The sequence below is a fragment of the Belonocnema kinseyi genome, chromosome 4 (assembly GCF_010883055.1).
Source record: "Belonocnema kinseyi isolate 2016_QV_RU_SX_M_011 chromosome 4, B_treatae_v1, whole genome shotgun sequence".
NCBI lineage: Eukaryota > Metazoa > Arthropoda > Insecta > Hymenoptera > Cynipidae > Belonocnema > Belonocnema kinseyi.
In genome coordinates, this window is record NC_046660.1 from 81,104,353 (window position 1) to 81,122,048 (window position 17,696).

General features: G+C 30.5%; 1 protein-coding gene across 1 annotated transcript in view; it reads left to right on the forward strand.

Annotated features, from left to right (window-relative positions):
* LOC117170519 (innexin inx2-like) overlaps positions 1–17,696 on the forward strand; it is a 36,532-nt gene that overhangs the window by 6,741 nt on the left and 12,095 nt on the right. Inside the window, exon 2 of the mRNA XM_033357296.1 lies at positions 15,882–16,030. Coding sequence (XP_033213187.1) covers positions 15,882–16,030 — 149 coding nt within the window. The remainder of the gene's footprint in view (positions 1–15,881; positions 16,031–17,696) is intronic.

The window sequence follows — 17,696 nt, forward strand, 5'->3', positions numbered from 1 at the left end:
CATTGTTCGTTCGTCCGGAATCAGTGAAGCGATTTCGAAAGAATAAAAAATAAGATCCAAATGAGTAAATAAGGAAAGCAGAGGTAAACTTACGATTTCAATTTTTTCTTTTAATCAGGCCTCATACAGGGTGTCTACTGAGAGTGGTTCAATAGATTAATATTTAAAAAATTCAAGGGTCTTTAAAAAATATTTTTTCCTTTCAAAGATAAAATTGTGTATAAATTTCACCTAAGACAGACAATACATATTACTCCTTCATCGGCCTCAAAACTTTTAAAGCTTAATAAGGTTTATTATTTTCTACTTTACAAAAAAATATAAAAATGTATTACTTTCTTGATATTTTAGCTCGAATTTAACGGTGAAATTGGACGCCGCGCCGCAGGTAGGTGTAACCGGAGCTGCGGGGGGCGCAAGGGAACTGCGATTGTCACTCAGATGTGAACAAACAAAAGCGGATCGGACTATGAGTTGGTTCCCACCCACAGTCAGCCCCAAAATCGGCGCTATAAAAGAGTTTCACTGTATTTATCATTTTGATTCCAAATTTATCTGTTTCGTTGCAAATTTGATTTTTTCTTTAGCTCAAAAAAATTTGTTACCGAACGTTTAACTATTCCAGTTGAAACGTAACTTTTTTTGTAGAAATTTGTTTGATCTGAAAAAAACTTTCCTAGTTGAATAGTCCATCATTTTGGTGAACAATTCATCTCTTTGATTGAACATTAATTTTTCTAACTAGAAATTTAATTATTCAATTTTTGGTTCAAAAAAATTATATATATATTTTTTTTTTTAGTTCAGAATTCAACTATTTTGTTCAAAATTAATGTGTTATATTAAAGAATCGTTTTTCTGATAGGCAATTAATCTTCTCATTTGGAAACTCAAGTATTTCGGTTACATGTTCATAATTTTAGTGCAAAATTCATCTTTTTAGTTGAAAATAAATCTAATGAGTTGAAAGGTAACCTCTCTTGTTAAAAAGTAATATTTGTGGTTTAAACTTCCTCTATTCCGGTTGAACGTTCCTCATTTTAGTTGAAAATTCATCACTTAGTTGACATTTTTTTCTGTGGGGGGAGGGGATTTTTTCAACTGAAAATTTAACTATTTCATTTTTGTTTGAAAGCGGATCTTTTTTAGTTGAAAATTCAACTATTTGGTTGAGAATTCATGTATTTTGTTTAGAAGTCGTCTATTTTGGTTGAAGATTTAACCAAATATTTTGTTAAAGATTCATCTATCTTGTTGAAAATGATAAATTTCTATTTGAAGAGTTAGGAATTTGAAGCGGCTTAAGTTTAATTTATATAGTACCCACATTAATTTGACCTAGATATGCACTGAATTTTAAGTACATATAAAATGACCAAATAAAACTAAATTTTAATTATTATTAAAATTCATAGGCCTTAGGGGCTAATTCGAGAAAGTATTATTTGATTATTTAATTAATCGATGGTGTTAATATATTTAGCAAAATCTAGTGATATAATTTGTCAAAACTTACTAACTTAAACATATTAACTAAATCCTTAGAATTGAGCTGGAATTGGCGGAACATATTTTTACAGTATTTGAATCTATTTAAAAATGGATTCGGAAATTATCAGATTTATATACACCGAGAGCATTCAAAGTATCTGATGTCTCTGTGTGTATGTATTTTGTGTGTCTGTAGATTTTTAGTTTGTCAGCACGATAACTTTCGAAAGAATAGATAGATTGGATTGGTCTCTTTGGTATACTTTTTTAGTGTCCTAAACTAAAGGTTAAGTTGGTCAGCCAGCCATTTTGGATAAAAATTCAAAAAGTGAGCGTAATTTGAAAATTTTTGAGGCCACTTTTTTTCAAAATTCAAAAATTTTCTGTACGGATATTCATAATATTCAAACAGACGAATAATTTATCCCAATGACTTTCTTCTATAAAACCAAAATTTACCAGAATTATAGCATTTACAAAATTTTAAAAAACACTAAAATCAACATATTAAGCCAAATACCACCCGATATGGCAAAAAGTCCAGAGAAGAAAAATGTTTCTTTTTTAATGCCGTGCAAGATTATTCGAAAAAAAATGTTATTGCTTTTGTACCTAAAGAAGCGCCGCACATTAGGAAGAAAAAAATGACTTGTTTCGTTCAGAATAACGAGCTGCCCACAAATCTTCACCGATTTCGACAAAAAAAATTGGAAAAAAAGCTAATGAGATGTCTCAGAGAGTTGTCTAGCCTGATTTTTGAATTTGGTTTTCAATTTTTTTTATAAATAAACAAATATTACGAAAAAATTGCCTTTTTCTATTTGACGTTCCCGGTGCTCGTCAATAACAGGATAATGGTTGAAATCGCTTAAATTGCATGAAATAGCATTAGTTAAGGATATTCCAATATTAGACAATATATAAAAAAATTTGTTATCAACAAATTATTCGTTGAAAAAAATTTGCCTACGATTTTCCATAAATACACATTTTTCCAAATTATGTTGCAAGAAATTGGAATCAAATATATATTATGTAAAAAAATTTCTCTTCTGTTTATAATTGTTTATATTATAAACAAATTTAATGTACAAATGCAGTAACCAGGCATTTTTCAACAGAAATATTCGTTTTTTTCTCGTCAATTTTTTTCGATTCGAAAGTTTATGATAATTTTAGCAAAATGCATAATTTGTTGATAAATCTTATGATTTTTTAAATAAATTGAATAAAAAATCCATTCTTTGGTCGTTTGTCGACAGAAAAATTCGGTTTTTTCAATGGCAGTCTTTTAAGTTGGGAACTTCATGAAAATTTCAGCAAAATTTTTAATTTTTTGATGATTTTTTAAAAACAAATTTAATAAAAAAAATGCATTGTTGGGCCATCGGTCGACGGAACAATTCTTGTTTGTTTCGATATCAGACTTTTAATTAGGATCTACATAATTAATTCGACAACATTCATGATGAGTTGACACATTTTATGATGTTTTTAAAAAAAATTTAACAAACAATACATTATTCGGGCATCTGTGGACGGAAAAATTCTTTTTTTCGATTTAATTGGGAAGTTCATGATAATTTCAGCGAAATTCATAATTGGTTGATAAATTTTATATTTAAAAAAAATAATTTAATAAACAAATGTATTATTCGAACATCTGTCGATGGTAATTTTTTTCGATATCATAATTTGTTCATCAAATTTGTTTGAAGAAATAATAAAATTTATCAACTTATTATGAATGTTGCTGAAATTCCCATCAAGTTCCCATATGAAAAGACTGGCATTGAAAAAACCCAATTTTTCTGCCGACAAATACCCGAATAAAGCATTTGTTTATTAAATTTGTTTGAAAGATCATAAAATTAATAAACAAAATATGAATTTTGCTGCAAATATCATAAAGCTCCGAATTTTAAAAAATGTACATTAAAAAACAAAATTCTGTCGAAAAATGCCTGAGTACTGCATTTGTTCATAAGTTGTCTTGCAATATAACTAGAAAAAACGTATGATTATGGAAAATCATACAAAAACATTTTTTCAGCAAATAATTTGTTTATAAAAAATTTTGTTGTTTAATAATATACATAATATTGGAACATCTTTAGCTAATATTAGTTTATGAAACTTAGGCAATTTCAACACTTTTCCTGTCATTGACGAGCACTGTGAACGTCAAATAGATCAAATTGCCATTTTTTCGTCATATTTATTTATTTATAAAAAATTGAAAACATAATTGAAATATCAGGCTCGACAACTCCCTTAGAAATCTTAACAGCTTTTTTCAAAAATTTTTTGTTCAAACCGCTGAATATTGTTGAGCTGTACGTTATTTTGAACCAAAAATGTCATTTTTCCCCACTATGTGCCGGGAATGTGTAAACGAGATCATATGAACTCCCATCTAACACGACGCTGCTGAAGGTTGGTTGAACTTTTCAGCATAAAACACTAATCAGCTATGACTCTTGGTTGAAACTAACCGCCTCCCACCCCCGCCCCAAACCCTCGTTAATCGAAGTTTTGTGGGTCACTGAGTTAGGAATTTAATTTAGAAGTTGAAAAAAGGTAAGGCTGATGTTTCGACCCTATGAGCTACGTTTAAATCGTAAAAATAAAATTGGAAATGAGTAAACTCAGTTTTTGGAAAACCGGCAGAAGTTGCAGTAAAATGTTTAATAACAAACTTTTTTTTATAGAATGCGCATTTTTTTAAAAAGAGACAATGAAACTACGTCTGATTCAATATCAATGCATGTTATAAATATTGTAATGATATACATTTATGGAAATGATATAAAAGTTCAAATACAAATTCGAATGCGAAGCACGAAATGCGTGATGAGAATGTATTCGTTAAAGCCGAAGGAGCTTTAACAAAAAACAAGTCACTATCACAAAATTACTGTGGTCGATGTTTTGACTTTTAGCTTTAAAAAATGTGTGGATATCTGGAATATACAAAGACCGACCGCGGAGCGCAAGATAAATAAATGATCGAGCGCGAAGCGCGAGAACCAACAGTCGCGCACCCTGGTCCATTAATCAAATTAAAACTGATCTGCAAATTAAAGCACTCAAAACGAAAATCGTTTACATTTTAAACTTTTAAAGTTGAAGCTTAACAATTTTTTAGTTTTAACGCTCAATAATTTACACTGAATTAAAGAATGAATCAAAGAATTTCCTAATGTTCAACGGTATATAATTTTAAAGCAATTTCAAGTTAAAATAAAAAATTGAACTATTTTAAATTTCGTTTAAAACTGTACACTTTTTAAATTATAGTTAGTTGCAAGTAAAACCAATTTGTTAAAAATTCATTTTTTTTTGCTTAAAGATGCATCATTTTAGTTGAAAAGCCCTTTTTCGCTTGATAATTTAACTGTTTTTGTTAACATTATTTTTTTCCATCTTTTATTAACTGAAATTTGAACTTTTCCAATATTACATGTTTCGTTAAAAATGCGCCTTTTCTGGTAGAATATTCTTCTTGTCTTCTCTCGTGCTGTAAAATTCAACTCTTTTTTGGATGATTCGTCTTTTTAGTTTAAAAATAGATTTCTTATTGCAGAACATTATTTTTTAGTTGAAAATGCAACTGTTTTCTTGAAAATTTATGTATTGTGTTTAAGGATTCAATTACTTTATTGAAAATTCGTATTTTTTCTGATTTCAAATGTGTGTGATTAAAGATCGATTTTTTTAGGTGAAAATTCAAATATTCTATTTTTGTCTGTAAAATTTATCTTTTTCCATTGAAAATTCGCGTATGTGGTTTAAAATTTAACTATTGGTTTTAAAATTCATTTTGGGGGTGGTGGGTTTGAATATTTATAATTTCAGTCAAAAGCTAATTTCCTAGATAGCAAATTGAACTATTTTCTTGTTTTTTTTTTGTTGATAATTTTTTTTTTTTTAACTAAAAATGTAAAATCTATTTTGCTTGAAAATTGATCTTTTTTATTTATAAATCAATTCATTAGAAATTGTACATTGTTGGGTTGAAAAGTCAAGAGTTCTGTAGAAAGTTAACTTTTATGCTTTAAAATTAAACAGTTTGGTTGGAAATTTTATTATTCTGTTGAAAATTCAACTCTTTTTTTTTTAATTTAACTATTTTGTTGAAAATTCCTTTTTTAATAAACTTTTTAACTTAAAATTTATTTTTTTAGATTTGAAACTTGATTTGTTTTGTTGCAGATTCGTCTTTGTTGCTAAGAAATTAATCATCTAGATTGAAAAAGCATAAAGCAGTATGAGTTTTTAACTCCCCTCCTCAACCCAAATCTTCTTGCGTAATTTGTAGATGATCTCGTGTAAAATTCTGTATGACTGTTGCCACTTAAAGCCCTTCAGATAAATGTTGAAACAAACCTTTTTTAAAGTTATTTTCATGGCTGAAAAATTAATAACAGGGCAAATAAAAAACTTTTCAGGGAAAATTTAGATTATAATTAGATAAAATTTTGTTGACTATTTAAATCCCTATCAAATTTTAGCCTAAACTTTGTTTTGGCACTATATATGCATTTCCCAAAAACCTTGATTGAAAACTCCTCTTTTTGTCATTAAAAAGTTATTTTTTATTCCTTTATTCGCATCCATACAGAAAATATAAGGAAAATGGCCCATGTTTCACCTGAGACGTTTGTCCGATAAAAGCGTTATAAAGTTTTCAATGCAGAAAAAGCAGGGCATAAAATAATCAACATCCATGCCGTGTGTTGGGTGGAGCCCTGGAGCATCGGAACAAATTTTCCAACCTGGAAGACGGAGGAAGATTACTTGAAGCTATTAAAAGTTATCGGCTTACTCCTTACGACTCAACTTACCCACCTTCCCTAACAGAAGTTCAATATTAAAGGAAGCCGTTAAGCTTTGGCTAAGTTCATTTTCTTAAGATGGTTTTATAGTATCTGCAACGTCAAGACGAATGATTATTCTAGTCTGCTGATCATAAACTTCCATAGAACGAGATGCTTCCACAAACTGTTTTTATCTAGTACTTATGTCGAATACAATTATTCAGATACAAAAAAAAACGACCCGCCTCGCGAGCACATTCTCATCGCCGCGCTGGGCGCGCGGCTCGTGATTTTGAGCGCGCCCATGTTGGTTCTCGCGCTCGGTCTTTGTGCACAAACTTTTTAAAAGTGAAGGTCAAAACATGGACAACAGTATTTTGGTGATTGTGAATTCTCTTTTGTTAAAGCTCCTTCGGCTTTAACGAACACATTCTCATCGCGTATCTCGTGCTTCGCACTCGAGTTTACACCTACAATTGTATATCATTCCCATAAATGTATATTATTATAATTCATAACATGAGTTGGTATTAAAACTAACGTAGTTTCATTGTATTATTTAAAAAAGCACATTCTTTAAAAAAAATTTGTTATCAAACGTTTTATTGCAACTTTTGTCATTTTTCCATAAACTGAATTTGCTTATTTCCATGTTATTTTTATGGTTTAAATTTAACACATACGGTCTACTGAGCAGCCTTACCGTTTTTTAACTTCTAAATTATGTCCCTAACCGCAGTGACCCAGAATTTGCCAATTGAATTTTCTACCGCATCGTGTTCTACATCGCAGTTGTGTTTCCCTATTGCTTCATCTCCTAATAATTGACTAAAAGAATCTCGCAAAGTGTTTTATGCTGAGTTCACCAACCTTCAGAAGAAATTGTTGAATGAAACAAATGTTATTTTAGGATTTTTCATTAATTTGCATGCTGTAAAAATTTGAATTTTCTATTTTTCAAGATAATTCGAAAAGTTATGATAATTTTGTAGGGCATTCAAAAATAAAAATGTTTCTTCTGTTGACTTTATTCATACCGTGCGCTATTTTGCTTAAAATGTTAATTTTTGGTTTTATGAGAAAAGTCATTAGGATACATTGTTCGAATTTTTGAATAATACAAATAACTATACAGAAAATTTTTGAATCTTGGAAAAAGTGATCTCAAAAATATTCGAAATGCGCTCACTTTTTGAATTTTTATCCAAAATGGCTGGCTAACGAACTTGACTTTCAGTTTGGAACACTAAAAGAGTGTCCCAAAGGCCACTGTAATAGATTAATTTTTTCAAAAGTAATCGTACTCACGGGCAGACATAAAGACAGACACATTTGTAAAAACCTGTTCCCGATTCAGGCAAATTTTACACAAATATAATACCTTCCCTGATGATAATGTAAAAATCAATTAATTTGTCATGAATAAATGTTTTTATAGTTCTGTTTTTTCTTTTAATCGTAAGAAATAGAATTAAAAACATTAAAAAATTTAATTTCTTGAAACCCCACTCATGAAACGAAAAACAAATTAAAAGACAAAAGTTGTGATGAGAATGTGCCTACGCAGCGGACAGGTTTTTCTTTACTGTAAAGTAATTGATCAAAAAGTTGTAGATCTTCTTTAAATGCATATTTTTTGTCTGCTAATGCCATATTTTGCTTAGTCTGACTGACTGCAAAATGTAATTTTTGGATTTTCCATTATTTTTTATGCTGTCAAAATTTGAATTTTCGATTTTTCAAGAAAATTCAAAAACTTGTTATGATAATCTTGTAGGGCATTCAAAAGGCAACATTTTTCTTTTCTTAACTTTTTTTCATATCGTATATTATTTTGCTTAAAATAGTCATTTTCGTATGTTTTCTTGAATTTTGTAAATGCTATAACTCTGGTAATTTTTGGTTTTATGAAAAAAGTCATCAGGATAAATTGTTCGACTTTTTGATTGCACTGTTCTTTTTTTGTAATCAGAGAGAATTGAGTCTATTTTCACTCATCTGGCGAACACTTTCCCGTGTTGTAATTAGGTGCAAAGGTACACAGTGTTTTTTTAAACTGAGTGATTTTTCGCTGGTAATTTAAATAAGTGGGAATTTTTCAATATATCATAAATCGAAACTTATGGAAGATAGCGGATTATTGAATTTTCATCAGATCTCGTCGATCTGTTTGTTGAATAATACATCATTTTGATAAATTTCTTCTAATGTTTAACAAATTTCTATTTGTTTAAACAACTTTTTTGTTGCTCTATCTGTTATTTTTCGATAACTAAAAAAATGAAATAAAATAGAACACATACAATTCATTACGATTTTAAAAGTATTTTTGGAAAAGTAATTATTTAAACAAATTATATTTGTTTTGCCAATTAAAAATTGGCTAATGTAGTCTTTCTATACACTATACAGTCAAAAACATAATTGTATGTGTTCTATTTTCTTTCATTTTTTTTAGTTATCGAAAAAACTGCTTGATCAAATAAAGATTGTTTATTGTTTAAAGAAATAGAAATCTATTAAACCTTAAAAGAAATGTATCAAAATTATGAAATTATTTAATAAAGCGTAGAAGAGGATACTATTTTGAAAAGAAAGTTGATATCTCTGGCTAAATTTTTGAAATTTTGAAAATGGACAATAAGAAAAATGTCCTACTCCAAACAATGACAAACAATTAAATTTCTATCAGAAAATACGATTATTTTTTACACTTTTGGTTTGGAAATAAAAGTTATTAGTATGATTTTATTTCGTAGACACTCCTCTTCAACCCCAAAAAAGTTTGGCAAGTTTCGATCAAGCCATGGAACGTGAGTTAAATTTTCCGAAAATTCAAAATTTCCCTATGTTAATTAAATGTGATTTCGAGGTGCCCGATGGCGCGTGTCAATATTCGAAAAAAGAAAAATTACAGTTTTTCTTTCTGCGGAAATGGAAACTTTATGTTTCGCACCTAAAGGTGGGCCGGGAATGGTAAAATGAGACCATATGAACTCCCATCTAACCCCTCATTAATCGAATTTTCGTGGGACTGTTGTTGTTACTAGACTCCACTGGGACTAGGGTAGTCCAAAAATACATGGCAAAATTTTGTTGCATGCTAGAGGAAAACGACACCCCCCCCCCCCCCCCCCCCCCCCTCTCTATTCCAAATCCTTAAAAAAGAAATTCCCTAATTTTTATTTTATTTTTTATTTTAACAGAACTGTGTCGAAAAAAGAGGTTAAAATCCATATGGCGTACAAAATAATCAATAAAACGCACACCAAATGGCAATAGGTCGTTCGGGCGTCTCTGGAACTCATAGTTTGGCACGACTTGCACTCGCTAGATCCGAATGATCCAAATTTACGTCCTGCAAATAATTCTGCGGCGTTCGTCCGTGTGGACTTACTCCCTCACGATAGAAAAGCACACGTCGTCAAAATTTACATAAGACTTTCGTATACTTAACGTCCCAAGTAAGTTTATCACCTTACGTAAATTTACTATGTCCCACGGCGATCGAATAATTTCCATCGTCAGACGTAGTAATTTCACAGTCAACTGCAAATAGAACAACCTTCATTTTATTTTCACATTGTCACCTGAAGTGAAGTCACATTAGATTGCAAATAAGTACTGTAGTGTCGTAAATTAATAAAGTTAAATATTGTAATTTGAAAATAAACTGCACGTATAATTACTAGCTAATTGTAAATATCACCAAAGCTTTTTTGACAGTGAGGTTCCGGGTTTGACTTGAAGTTTCCTATATAAAATGCATAGGGAAAAATCACTTTTTTGAGTTTATAGAATAATTGTTTAAGGTTTGAAAAAATGTGACTGGAATGTATAAAGGCTTGTTGATAATTATCCATCAAAGAATTTCATGTATCAGACATATGGGATTGACGCCCCTAACACACCCCCACGAGTACTTGAAAACTACCCTTTGAACAAAAAATTTTGCATTAAAATTATTAATATTGGTCTAGTGAAATACTTCTCAACACTGGTTCATTAATTTTTTATTGTTTAAAGGAATGGAATTTGTTTAAATAATTTTTCGTGGAAAAATCGTTTTTGTCCTTAAAAATAAATTGGATTTGTTTAAATAATTAAAAATGAATTAACGAATGTTGTTAAATATTCCACTAGACTAATAGCAATAATTTTTGCATCAAAATTGAACTATTTGGTTAAAAATTCACATTTTTTCCTCTTAAGTTCAATTATTTGCTTGTAAATGCAACTATCTGACTGAAAATTAATTTTGTTTTTAATTCCACTATCTGGTTGAAAATTTAACGATTTTAGGTAAACTAATTCCATTTGTTTAAACAATTGAAAATTAATGAACTAATGTTAATAAATATTCAGGTCTCGGAAGCTGGAATTACAACATTGTCATATCGATGTGGGCACTATGCCATAATTTAGTGCTAATTTATGCTGCAGAAAAAAAATTCGTGCATGTTAATTTTGCACAAAAACATGTAGTAATGCTAGTTTCAGCTGAAGCCACAACTCCGGTATGCGTAACTCGGAAACTATTAGTGGTATCAAATTCTCTTTTGCGCTGGAATTTAGTGTTAATTAAGTGCTCTGGATTTGTACTATTCAAAAAATCCGGGCACTTTTTTTTACCGAAAACGTGTAGTAATGCTGGCTTCAGGTGAAACTATGAAGTATGTGAAGTATGTGAAACTCGGAAAGTAATTAGGGATATCAAGATCTGCTTCGCACAGGAATTTAGTGCTAATTAAGTGCTAATATATTCTGCAAAAACTAAATTTTGTGCCCGGTAATTTTGATCAAAAACATGTAGTAATGGTGACTTCAGATGACTGGTATATGAAATTCGAAAGCGATTCATGATAACATATTATCCTTCGTGCAGGAATTTAGTGTACTAAATACCTGTGTAAAGGAGAATTTAATACCACTAATAGTTTTCGAGTTTGACATACCCGAGTTACCTGAAGCCAGCATTACCACACACTTTTGGTAAAAAAAGTGCCCAGATTTTTTGCAATTCTCAAATACAAAGCACTTAATTAGCACGAAATTCCTGTGCAAAGGAGAATTTGATACCACTAATAATTTTCGAGGTTCATATGTCAGTAACCTGAAGCCAGCATTACCACACGTTTTTTGGTAAAAATAAAAGTGTCCGGATTTTTTGCGTAGCACAAATGCAGAGTACTTAATTAGCACTAAATTCCTACATAAAGGAGAATATGTTATCATGAATAGTTTTCGACTTTCATATACCAGTCATCTGAAACTATCATTACTACCTGTTTTTGATCAACATTTCCGGGCACAAAATTTAATTTTTGCAGAATATATTAGCACTTGATTAGCAGTAAATTCCTGTCCAAAGGAGAATTTTATATCACTAATACTTTCCGAGTTTCACATACCAGTCACCTGAAGCCAGCATTACTACATGTATTTGTTCAAAATTAACGGGCATAAAATTTAGTTTTTGCAGAATGGAGAACATTTTATCATGAATAGTTTAAGAGTTTCATATACCAGTCATTTGAAGCCATCATTACTACATGTTTTTGATCAAAATTACGGGGCGCAAAATTTAGTTTTTGCAGAATATATTAGCACTTGATTAGCAGTAAATTCCTGTCCAAAGGAGAATTTTATATCACTAATAGTTTTCGACTTTCGCATACCCGAGTCACCTAAAGCCAGCATTACTATGCGTTTTGGGTAAACAAAAAAGTGCCCGGATTTTTTGCTTAGTACAAATCCAAAGCATTTAATTAGCACTAAATTCCTGCGCAAAGCAGATTTTGATATCACTAATAGAGTCCGGGTTTCGCATACCGGAGTTGTGGATTCAGCTGAAGCTAGCATTACTACATGTTTTTAACCAAAATTACCGGGCGCAAAATTTAGTTTTTGCAGAATATATTAGCACTTAATTAGCACTTAATTAGCACTAAATTGCTGCACAAAGGAGAATTTGATACCGCACTAATAGTTTCAGAGTTTCGCATACCGGAATCGTGGCTTCAGCTGAAGCTAGCATTACATGTTTTTGACCAAAATTACCGGGCACCAAATTTCTTTTTGCAGCATAAATTAGAACTAAATAAGCACCAAATTATAGCATAGTGCCCACATCGATATGAAAATGTTGTAATTTCAGCTTCCAGGACCTTAAATACTCGACTAGACCAATAGTGATAATTTTTAAGGGAAAAAACGAATTTTCGAAAAAAAATTGTTTATACAAATTCCATTTGTTTAAATAATTAAAAATTAATTAACCAATGCTAATAAATATTCGACTGGACCAATATTAATAATTTCAAGCAAAAAAAGACGAGAATACAATGTGCAAAAGGTCGAGTTCATGAAGAATTTACATTTTTGGTTTTAAGTGTAGTTTTGAGGGACTCGTGGGGGAGTGTTAGGGCTGTCAAACCCATATGTCCGATACATGAAATTCTTCCTTGGATAATTTTTTACAGGCCGCCATACTTTCCCGTCTCATTTTTTCAAACCCTAAAAACTTATTCTAAAAGCTCAAAAAAGTGATTTTTCCTCATGCATTTTACATGAGAAACTTGAAGTCAAAGTTAAGAGTATTGGTTTAATCCGACTTTGAATTTTTTTATAGGTAAGGCTCTGACCCAATATATATTTTTTCCGAGGGATTTGTGAAGGAAAGAAATAAAACTTGTCGAATATCCGGGGTTTTGCGAGATTCTCAAATCAATAAAATGTTGAAAAATCAAAAAATTTGTTGAGTAAATGATTATTTTCCCGACAAATATGAATTTTTTGAAAGATAGAAATCAGCGGGTAGCAAACTACAGCATTTGAACGGTTAGAATCGTTTGCAAATTTATTTTTTTACTCAGAATTCGAACACAATAGAAGAATTCTCGAAAGATACCAGGTTTTCAAAGGGCCACGACTTGATGATAGTGACCCTAAATTTTGCGAAATACGTTGCGAAATGGAGAAAGGTGTAGACAAAATTGACATGCCCTGTGTATGTCTTGTAACTGAATTTGTTATCAGCCTCCAGGCTATAGCTGTCAACTATATCAACGCTATCGGGGTATGGCGTGAAGTTGACAGCTAACCTGATGGCTGATTACAAATTCAGTTACAAAACACACACAGGGCATGTGAATTTTTCCTGCATTTTTCTCCATTTCGCAACGTATTTCGCAAAATTTAGGGTCACCGTCATCAAGACGTGGCCCTTTGAAAACCTGGTATCTCTCGAGAATTTTTCTATTGTGTCCGAATTCTGAGTAAAAAAATACATTTTGTGAAATTTCAACATTTTATTGATCCGAGGATCTCGCGAAACCCCGGATATTTCACACGTTTTCTTTCTTTCGTTCACGAATCCTTCGGAAAAAAATATATATTAAGTCAGTGCCTTACCTGTTAAAAAATTCAAGGTTGGATTTAACCAACACCCTTAAAATGAAATAATAAAAAAGTTAGGGAATTTCTTTTTTCGGATACGGAATAAAACGGTGGGGGCGGGGGCGCGTCGTTGTCCTCTAAAAAAAAGCCTTTTTGAGCCACCCTAATCTCCACCCTATACGCTTTGGGGCACTATTTTAGTGAATTATTCAGAGATGTAGCAATAGGGCGCCACAACTGAGACGTAAAACACGATGCGGTAGAAAATGCAATTGACTAAGTCAGTGTCACTGCGGTTAGCTATAGAATATATAAGTTGAAAAACCGTAATGCTGATGTGTAGACCGCAGAAGTAACGGTTAAATCATAAAAATAAAACTGGAAATGAGCAAATTCAGTTTTTGAAAAACGGCAGAAGTTGCAATAAAATGTTTAATAACCTTTTTTTTAAGAATGCGCATTTTTTTAATCGAGACTAGGAAACTACGTCTGTTTTAATACCAATGCTTGTTATGAATTGTAATAATGTACATTTATAGAAATGATATACAATTTGAGGGACAAAATCGAGTGCGAAGCACAAGATACGTGTTGAGGATGTGTTCGTTAAAAGCCGAAGGAGCTTTAGCAAAAGAGAATTCACTATCGCCAAATTACTGTTGTCGATGCTTTAACCTTTAATTTAAAAAAATCTTCTGCAAATGTGGGGAATATACAAAGACCGAGCGCGAAAAGCGGGATAAATATATTATCGAGCGCGAAGCGCGAGAACCAACAGTCGTGTGGACATTTTGCTATAAAATGCCATATTATGAATTATCCATCCACACAAAAATAACTTTGGAACTGTTTTCAAACAACAACAAAAAACCTGTTTGGCAATTGATCTGTTCTAGCATTTTTTATATGTCAAAGGGGGCACCTTAACGAAACTTTCTCATTACAAACATTTCAAGTTGGATTTTTTCGAGAATTTCACTGATTATTTCGACTTAATGCTTAAACTAATATTGGTATCCAGGTCTGATAAGATTTTGAGGTAGACCGGCCATTACATTTTTTTAAGTTTAAAAAATTACCTTATTTTATATGTGAAAAACTTTTGTGGTATTCAAAATGCAACAATGCGATATCTAGGGTATTTTTTGTGTCTTCGAGATGCATTCAATTGTTGAACCTTTTATGGCTCATCAATACCGATTTAGGAAGTTTCAAAACAAATTTTATATTCTATTTATATAAGAGAAAGCAACACTGATTCATAAATTTAAAAAATATATTGTTCATCTTGCTCATTAGAAAAAAAAACTGTTTTAATATAAGGAATATAGCAGTAATGTATATGATATGTTTGTTCGCGTCTCCGAGACGCATCGATTGCACAATTGAAGAATCTTTCATGACACCTACCATAACCTACCAAATCGCTTTTAAATTTGGCAATAAAATTATTTACCTTTTTTTAAAAGGGTTTTTATTATATTGGTAACAAACCCGTATTCTGTTTGATACAATTGTTCGCATCTTCGCGACGCGTGGATTGACCTTTCGACGGACTTCCGATGACCATTCTTGATCATCATTAATAACAACTTAAAAGGTTTTTTTTTTTAATTTGGAATATAATTCTACCGCAAGTTAAAAAGTTTCTGTTATTCAAAACGTATAAAAATTGTTATTTAAAAAATGTCATCTTCTCTGGATTTTTTATATCGCCGTGAATGTAGTTTTAATGACCTAACTATGCGATTTAAAAATATTGTTTCTTTTTTTCTAAGCGTCAAAATAAATGTTTAATCTTTCCCCTATTCTTCTCCTTTTTTGTGAAATAATTCCTCTATTTTGCCTATTTTGAGCCGTTTTTTGCTGTGATCCTTGCTAGTTACATTGTTCTATATTGTCATCGTTTCTACTTTAACCACAAATTTTTTTAATAGAGCAGTTCTTGAGCAGTTATTTACATACAGAAAAGTATATTTATTTTTAAGTAGTTTTTCCACTACTTTCTTATTTTTTAAGATACTTTTTTTCTACAGTAAGACACTTTTTTAATTTCATAGAACACTTGGAAACCTGATAGTTTTAAAATCCATAATTTGATCTTCCGGATTATTTAAGCTCAATCTTAATACTTTATAATTCAGTCTTTGATTTTAGTATTTATTTCTACAGCAAAAGATGTGATAAACTCCTACTGCTGGGTAACTAACACTTTCACAGTTCTTCAAAATGTACCAGGGGTTGAAGGAATTCACCATGCAGGTCTAGGAGTAACTAATGTTGGAGGTGGAGCTACTATTGACCAGCAGTATTATAAATGGGTTAGTTTCAAATCAATTTTCCTTCACTCATTCTACATTTCTGGAACTACATACAGATTTTTTTGTTGTATTTTCAGAAATTTTTTATTCCCTTTTACATACTTTTCAGGCTGTTCGTAGACCAGGCTAAACCTGAAAATCAGGGAAAAACCAGGAATTTTTTAAAATATCGAGTTGTGTTATTCGGCTTATAAAATATTCTATGTTAAAAACCTTACGAGACCACTCCGATTGTTGGTGATTGATTTGCCTTGTATTTCTATTTCTTATTTTTTTGCAGCTGCTTTCTCTGCCGATTATATTTTTAGTTTATAATTTTATATTTTTGGTTGAAAAGTCCAAATTTTATTGAGGTTATCCTTTTTTGTTGATAATTTAATTATTTTGGCAGAAGATGAACTTCTTTTTCAAAATTAATATTTTATTGTTGAAAAGTTCACTGAAAAATTTCTTTTCTTTATTTCTAAATTAAACTATATTTAATTTAAAATATATATATATATTTATTTATTTAATATCTGTTACATTATTTGTTGAAAATTCATTACTTTTAATGCGAAAATTAATTTTTTTAAGTTAAAATTGAACTATTCGAGTTGAAAATTCATAATATAAATTCAACATTTAGTTGAAAGAGTTGAAAGCTTAAGTATTTTATTAAAAATTGGTCTTTTGAATTCAAAATTCAACTGATTGGGTACAAATTGAACTAATTTGCTAAAATTTTAATTTTTTCTTGGAGATTCATGTGTATAAATGAAAAATGATATTTTCTAGTTTAAAATATATGTCTTCTTGGTAGTAAAATAATCTTCTTGAATTGAAATTTCCGTTTTTTGGTTACAAATGCAAATATTTCGTTAAATTTTTTCTTGAAAACTCACATTTTTCCTTTGAAAGTTCAACAATTGATATGTTTTTTTCTTTTTTGACTGAAAACTCTTTGTATGTAGAAAAATATATTTTTTGTTGGAAAATTCATCATTTGAATTATTTAATTTTATTAAAAATTAATAAACGACCAAATTTGTACGACCACCATAAAATGTTCCTATTGCAATCTGATTTTTTTTAAATTTTCTCCTAAAGAAGAAAAGTTGACTGCCTCTTCATTTTTCTTTCCTCTTTTTTATTTTTTTCGAAGGGAAAAGTAGTTTTTTCTTTTCTTTTTTAGCAGAAAATTCAAGAAAAATTATAGTTTCAGATTGGAATAGGCACATTTTACGATGGTTGTCCAAATTTGGTCGTTAGATTCTTGGTTTTATTTTCAGGAATTCTTTACATTGAAAAATTCGATGTTAAAAATGATAAAAAGGTAATAATGCTGGTCTTTGTATTTTAATGGTCACGGAAAATGAAAAATTGGTCAGGGAAAAGTCTGGTAATTTTGCAAATAAAGTGTTTCGACCATTATAAATTTCCTTATTTTTTATCTCAATTTACGTGAACGTGATTGGTTGCGAAAAAAAGTCCGTGAGGTAGGGATCGGGTAAATATTACATGACCTTAACCCATTAACGACCAAAGCTATCAATTTTATAACATGAGTTTGACCGCAAAATTTATGGGTATAAAAAAACAATAAATAGATCAAAAGTACTGTTCCTTATGTTTTTGGGTGAGCTAAATTCGAATCCGTGGTCAAAATTAGAATATTTTGATTTCA